Source organism: Castanea sativa, chromosome 9 (assembly GCF_040712315.1).
Source record: "Castanea sativa cultivar Marrone di Chiusa Pesio chromosome 9, ASM4071231v1".
NCBI classification, from domain to species: Eukaryota; Viridiplantae; Streptophyta; class Magnoliopsida; order Fagales; family Fagaceae; genus Castanea; species Castanea sativa.
In genome coordinates this window covers 44900217-44908191 of record NC_134021.1, presented here as the reverse complement: position 1 = coordinate 44908191, position 7975 = coordinate 44900217, and the positions used below count along the sequence as shown (strand labels likewise).

The window sequence follows — 7975 nt, the reverse complement described above, 5'->3', positions numbered from 1 at the left end:
AGAGAAGAAGATTTGCACAAGATTGCTCATGTACCAAAGATTTATCTCGAAGGGACCAGGTTCACATTAGAAAAAGAAGATAGCGTCAGCGAGTAAAGATGAGGTAAGGGCATATCTGTGTATATGTTCTTCTTCTTTGTGTTATTTAATTAGTTATTATGGTTTTTAAGTTTTTAGTTTTTAGTTTTTTTACGCTTAACAATGACTAGACTACTGATAGTTATGTTTAGCCCTTTTTGTCCAAATAGTTTTAAAGTAGATTGAAATAAAAAATTCGAAAACTTAAGTGGTATTTTAAATCTTTTTTTTTTTCCACACCCTTTCTCCCAAAAATATAAAAATAAATGGAAAAGAGTAAAAGAGAAGAAGAAACATTGATCTATTTAGGTGTAATTTACGGAGGAATTAAATCTTGTTTATGGAACACTGTGTTTCAATATTTGGGCAATAAGGCATATAATCTTGAATGAATATACTAAAATTCACCAAAAATAAATGAATATACTAAAATGTTATTTATCTATTTCGCTTTTGTATAATCATTTTTATACTAGTATTGTTCTCATTATATGTTTCTTATATATAATTACAAATTTCATTTCAGGAGTTTGACATAAGTCACATACAAGAGAATTTGAACCATTGCTCAGTTCGCAGTCACAAGTTTCTTCCATAATTCGTAAGCATTTATTCATTGCAATTTGGATTACAAGATGTAAATAAATAAATACTTCTATTATTTAATTTTCTTTTAAGTAATGTAAATAAATAAATATTTCTATTATTGTAATTTGAACTAAATGATGTAAATAAATGAACATATATGTCATTGTAATTCAAAGTAAGAGGTGTAAATAAATAAAGAAGTGTTGTGTATACTCCCTTGAGTACATTCTTGTGTATAATGTTGAGAGATCCATGAATTGGTGTGTGCAAGTGTCTTTTCTTATATTCATGTTTTATTCTTCTTCTTCATAAGCCATAACCACCATATATATTAACATGCTTATTTAATTAGAAAATATAGGGTATCATTCACATTGAAGGAAGTGACATTTTTATTTGGAATTATAAATATTCATTTCGATCAAAAGCTCTTTCTAACTTAAACCAAAATTACAAATGATATATTAAGATTAATTTTAGAGAACAATGACATGCCAATAATTATAGGCAGTTTGTTCTCGGTTTGGGAACAATGAGTGTCATTTTTCAAATACTTCAATGTAAGCAACTATTAACTTTGAAATACAACTTGAGCCTTGTAATACAACTTGAGTAAATTTGAGACATCAACACAAGAAAGGAAAGGAAACAAGGAGACCAGCATATACAACTATAATGTTAAACCAAAAAATAATAAAAGTGACTAACAGCTCAAGACACAACATTTGCATCAAGGGCATTATCAAGGATGAATGGACCAAGTTTACCTGCCGTAAATAAAGTAAGAAGCTTTTTTGATACCATCAAATGAGCTTTTGAGGCCTATGAGGTATCTTAAATACCTTTTGCAGTGTTTCATATTGCTTCCCTATGCAAACTCCAATGTTTTACCGTTCCACCAGTTCCACATCAATTCAAAATTAACTTCCAAGGACATGTTTGTTCCATTCAACCCCAACTTTACCCAAATTCCAAACCGTTTGATTTAAAACAACAATATTAATAACAAACTACATTCGCTGTCCACAAATTCATTTGAAACAGCCATTCCATAATGATAATGAAAACCACAATTAACTAAAGCACAATAATAAACATCCCCCTAACACAAAACAAAGAGGACACGCGTGGAGTGTCCGACACGGACACGAACTCGAGGTGTCCGTGGTTGTTAGCACGCTATATTCACTAATAACAAACCTTGTGAACAGAGGTTTTGCTATGGGAATTAATGGCGATGCAATCTTGATGATGTTTTGTTAGGGTTGGCCAAGTCTTTCTTTTTTGGCGGAGAACACCGGCGTGTCTTTGATGGCGCCCACCACCGGCGTTGAAACCCAATTTCAATTTCAATTCCAATCCGATAATCTATCACACAAACAATAACATGCTGTATGGTTTTGCCGTTTTGGAAGGAAGAATCAAGAATGTCTCTTTCTTTTTTTCTTTCTTTTTTTTTTTAACTCTTTTAACTTATTGAATTTTGGTGGTGGCTACTTCCTTGGTAGTGGAGTCACGGTAGATAAAATGTCCGTTTGGATACAGTTGAAAACTAAAAACTAAAAATACTATAGCAAAATAATTTTTAAATGGGTAAATAGTGATGTGGGTCCCATTTTTAATTTTAAAAAAATCTGAAAAGTACATGAACAGTGCACCACTGTTCACGCATAGTAGTGAACAGTGCATCCTACCTCCTGTTGAAACATGTGCGCAAAAAAAAAAAAAGTCTCAAACGTAAACGCAGGACGCAGCCTCCCAATCCCAACCCACCCAAAGTACTGCAAAATTTTTTTTTTGAAAATGGGCTGTCCATGGATTCGATATTGGGTTTGGCTGGAATTAAAATATAAAATAAAAACTCAGCCCAACTTCTTTACCTTTTTATTGTTGACTAATGAGTCATGACTTTTACTTGTATTGAATTCAAATTTACAGCTATATTTTTAACTTTTGATCATTAAACAAATGAAGGTAAAAAACTGTTTGCTAGTCACCATAATATACACTAATAAAAAAAAGCTAACCTTGATTCAAAATTATGATTAGTCGTTTAGAGGAGATTCAGGGATAGAGGTGGTGGCTGGCGGGAGAGAAGGGAATGTGGACTTTGACAACAATTTCAGGGGGTCTCTGATGGAGTGTGTCATGTGCCCGGCATTGAAAGTCATTTTCCCCAATTTCAATTTCAATCTCTCTCTCTCTCTCTCAAATCCATCTTCTATCACACATATAACAGTTGAGTTGAGGAGCAGCATGTCTGTACAATTTAAGAGATGCTACATTCACAACATTTTTATAATATTTTTACAACAAAATCATAGGTGGTTAGTTGTTATTAGTTTTAATTTTAACTCAATTTTACAACAAAAAAAAAATTGAAAATGAGCTGAATGGAATCGATAAAGCTAGGCTGGAATTAAAATATAAAATGAAAACCCAGTACAATCAACTTGAGCCTTGAGGAATCAAAAAATTAAAGCAAAAAAAACTTTATTAACTTATATGTCATCATCACTTAAATCTTATTTGTGCACTTATATAAATCTCACTTTATACTTTTTCAATAAAGAAAAGGAGGTCATAGTGTATGCTATATAAAGATACTACTTTTTTTACTAATTTATCCATCCAATTTTGCCTCTTAAGAATACTACTTCTTCTCTTAAAAGTGTTAAAAAAAAAAAAAGTCTTGTACCTTTTTCTCTTTGTATTTCATAGAAAAGTCTTTATGTTGCGGATCATTTTTCTGAGCTGTGTATTAATTAATTAGCAAAATTAAGTCTAATAGTTCATGTTCATCAAAACTAAATAGTAAAATATCTAGACATATCAAACCAACAAATATATATAAATTAAATGATTTTTTTTTAAATTGCATATATTTTTTCGACTTATTAATAGCATAGATTGAGTTAAATTTTTTTGAATAAAATTTTTTGCTAATCTGAATCTAATCCAACTATTTTTTTTTGTTCTTTTTTTTTTGTTTTTACAATTTAACCTATTAACCCCAATTTGGAATGACATATTAAGTTGGATTGGGTTAAATTTGTTAGATTGGTGGGTTGAATGTATGCCTCTAAGATAATCATTTTCATTTTTAATATAACCATCAAGAATGTAATTAACTTTTTTTTATAAAGAATTTGGAGATAATACTGATGGCTAATAGTCAATGGACCAAATTAGTAAATTGATTCTTAATCAATAATTTATATAATATTAATTAATACTAGTTATGGAGAAAATAATTAAAAAAAAAAGAATTTGTAACTTACTCTTTAAAACATATATAATAATACATTTATGAAACAAATAATAAGGCCACAATTATTTTATAAATAAATTTACCTAAGAAATTTAAAAAAATTCAAAATTATATAAAAGGAGTATAAAGATTAGTATTTCAAATTGTGACAACGATTGAAATATCCACATTTAATCTAGGCAATCCTTAGCAAAATATGAATACCTTATATTCATAACTTTGAATCACTCATAATTATTTTAATAGCTTTGGCAAAATTTATACTATATATATTAGGACTGTGAAGATGATGGAGCCTACCAAAATGAAAAGAGCATATGGTCTCCAAAAAAATATAGAGAGAGAGAGAATTACTCATACCATACAAACTATATCCGGTGACTTAGAAATATCTAAGTTGGTGAATGGTGGTGAATAGAGACATATATTGTGGCAGCACACCGTCCATCCACGCGTAAAAGACTTTTAAAAATCTCTCGCCAACTCCAATAAAAGTCTCTTTGCTTTGTTGTTTTCATGTTCTACGCTCACCATTCTCGCAACTAGGCAAAGTCATTCATCTTCCAACTCTACATTTTCATCTTTAGGTGATTGAAGAACTCCATGTGCCATCCAAAATTGAATCAAATCAATATTGGTGAAGCCATAATCCTTTGGAAAAAGAGAACAATATGCAAAACATTGCTTCAAGTGAAATGGCAATTGATTATAACTGATCTTCAATGCAGGTAAGATGTCACCTTCCTTTTGTTCTAAAAGCCATATCTCATTATCTCTAACAGATATCCACTCATGTTCATCAACTTTTGAATAAAGTAGGCCAGCTAAAGTACTCACTGCCAATGGAACTCCCTTACATTTTTTGACAATTTCTCTTCCAATATATAAGAGGTTTGGATATTGATTTTCGTGTCCTACCTTAAATGCCAATTTCACAAACAAATACATACAGTCCTCTTCGGGTAGACCTTTTAGATTGTATGTGGTAGTAGTGCCCATAATAGTAGCAACAGAGCTATTTCGTGTTGTCACTAAGATTTTACTTCCATCGGAACCACCAATTAACTACAATAATTATTAAATGATCAAACTAACTCATTTCCTATTAGTTTAAAGTTTTTGGATATGTGGTTAATCAGATACACAACCCGTATGGTTGGAATTTGATGAGTAAATTTAAAATGCAAGTTCCTATGTATTTATAATAATGTAATTGATATTTAAAATCATCTTTGAATTCATAGTTTCTCTAGATATTGGGAAAACTTGTTTTATATGGATTTTGGAAAATATGACATGCTTTCTATTTACATTTAGGTCTTGATGAACTGGGCCTTGCATGTCTTTCGAGAACCCCTCTCTAGTAATTTTTAGTCAATTGTGTTCTAAAGCTTTTACTTGTATAAGAGGGAAAAAGAGAGGAAAAAAAAAGAAAAAAAAAAGATGGCGGGGGATGGGGAGATCAAATTTGACACTAGAGGTTTTGAGTGTGCCCCATTGATAATTGTGATACTGGGTACACGGATTATAAAAAGGGGAACATTTTGGTTTATTGATAAATAGTTACTAGCTTTAACTTCATAAAAAATTGAATTCATGGACAAGGCTGAATTTGTGTGGTTTTATCAAACAATTTATTTGTTGCAAGTAGCAGCTAATTTTTGTACCTATGCGGTCGGGGGCATCAAATAACACCAATTAGATTATATCATATCACCCGTAAATTTCTCTGTTGTTGACACGATTGATTTTGGTCCTTTCTAACTTAATATGGGATGTAGCTGACGGTAGTGCATTGTAACGTGCAGGAAGGTAGTCTTGCTTATAACAACATTTCTTAAACAATCTTTATTGCGATGCTCATCATAGAAGTGATTGAACTTTCATATATTTACCTCAATTACCATGCAATTATTTCTATTATTTAAATTGTCTAGTGAGAGCCACTTCAAAGAATGTTAAATCTCATTTATGCCATTTTTTAAACCTTGTGTCTTACAGGATATTCTCATCAAAGGTTGTAAATGCTCTGATATGCTATTTTTATAGCTCCAAGCACAAAAAAGTGCTCCATCAAAGAAGGCAAATGCTAAATTTTTTGACATCCTGCTACAGTGCGCTGCTATCTCCAGTGTTGTAGCTGAGTGTCAAAACCAAATATTATATTTTTAATCCCCACACGTGCCCTCTCTCTCATTCTCTTTTTCTCACACGCATTCCTCTTTCCATCTTTTGTCTCTTCTTGTTCTCCCTCAACCCACGCCTCATTAGTCGTCATGCTACCTCTTCTTCTTCTTCTTCTTCTTTTTTTTTTCTTTCTTTTTTTTTTTTTTCCTGTTGGTTCTCCCTCAACCCAAGCTCTTCTCTTCTCTCTATGGCCAAACCCAAAAACCCAAGCTTGAGTCGACATTTAGACCAAGTTGAGTCGGTGTTCTTGAGGCGTCATTCTTGAGTCGGCGTGGTTGGTGTTCTTGGCTAGGGTTGAGATTGGAGAGGCTGGGCCGCTGGGGTGGTGATCAGCGAATGGACTGGGGTGGGTTTTGGCTGCGGTATTGTGCTGGGTTCAGGTCAGGTTTTGTGAGTAGGTTTTAGATGGTGGCTTTGCGTTTCAATTTTATAGTGCGTAGTGGCTTGGTGGTGGATGTTGTTGTGGTTTTAGGCTTGTGATTGCGGTGGCATTAATTGTTGTGGTTGTGGTTGTGGCGGTGGTGACAATGGGTGTGGGCGTGGGCGTGGGTTTGAGTTTGATTTGATTTTGGGTCTTCATTTGGTTTTGGGATTGTGTTTAGGTTTTGGTTTTTTTTTTTTTTTTTTTGTGATTTTGGTGGTTGGGGGTTGAGGTTGTGGGTAGTGGTGGTGGTTGTGGCTATGGGCGGTGGTGGCAGTGGGTGTTAGCAGTGGAAGTGGGTTAGGATTGAGAATAAAAAATAATAAAAATAATAAAATTTTAATGAGGTGGTAAAAAATATAAGGGATTTACTAACGTGTGTTCTTAGGGCATATATTAGTAAACTATTTTAGGAAACTTTTTATAGAAAAATGTAAAAGTAATTTACTGTTTTGATAAATAGGAATTGATAAGATGTGCTTATACACACACACACGTGAGATAGATTCAATTTATGATGTCCGCTATATGATAATTGTTTTATATTATCAGGTCAAGACACTAAAAAGAGTTTATTCGATGACAAGAGATTTGACTAGATGAGCTAATTGAATCCCACTTATAAGATATCCTTTATTTTATTTGATAAGGTGATATATTATCTTTAAATACACATTTATTTATTTATTTTCAAAGTTAGAAGTTTTTGTTTGAAAACATCAAAATGTGTTAATTCTTTCCATTTGATCTTTTATTTCATGAGTAATGTTATAACTACAAACTATTTTACAACATTTTTACAAACTATTGATGTGGCAAATTCTTATTAGTTCTAATATAGGTCTACTACTAACATCACATTTATGTTTACCAATAATTATTTGAAAATTACTAAAGCCACATCAACAATTTGTAAAAATATTGTAAAATAGTTTGTGTTTGTAGCGTTACTCTTATTTCATTTTGTCATAATTCATAAGACAATCTACTTTTTTAGAAATCGATAAACATAATGTTAGTAATTTTTCAAACTTGCATTTTATTTTATGAGAAAAATCAATGCAGATTGAATTAAAGAGAGTCACATTTTTATTTGAAAGATAATACATTAATGATATTTCATTAAAATGTTGGATCTTCAAAACATGATTAGAAGATAGGACCAAGGGTGTATTAAAGGAAGGAAGGCATTATAGTCAATGTGTAGAAAAGGTTTGGTTCATTAAGCTTAATGATTTTCTCTCCCTTGCGTCAAATTCAATTGAGGCCTTAGCAACACAAGCCAAATTCAATAAACTAATTAATTTTTGTAATAATCCTTCATTTTAATTTAAAGTAGGGAATCCTTATTTTAGTTCTCTCCTTTTTTTTTTCTTTTTTTATATATTAAATATGAGACTTCATTTTAATTTAAAGTAGGCAATCCTTAT

The 7975-nt window shown here is 31.6% G+C and overlaps 1 protein-coding gene across 1 annotated transcript; it reads right to left on the bottom strand.

Annotated features, from left to right (window-relative positions):
- Positions 1-4489: 4489 nt before the first annotated feature.
- On the bottom strand, positions 4490-4936 carry LOC142609285 (putative disease resistance protein RGA1). Its single transcript, XM_075780863.1, has one exon. It carries the CDS (start codon positions 4934-4936, stop codon positions 4490-4492), a length of 447 nt encoding a protein of 148 aa, XP_075636978.1.
- Between the last annotated feature and the right edge of the window lie 3039 nt (positions 4937-7975).

Bases quoted from the DNA above. Each gene is read 5' to 3' on its own strand.
- LOC142609285 (XM_075780863.1), bottom strand. From the start codon at position 4,936: ATGGGCACTACTACCACATACAATCTAAAAGGTCTACCCGAAGAGGAC.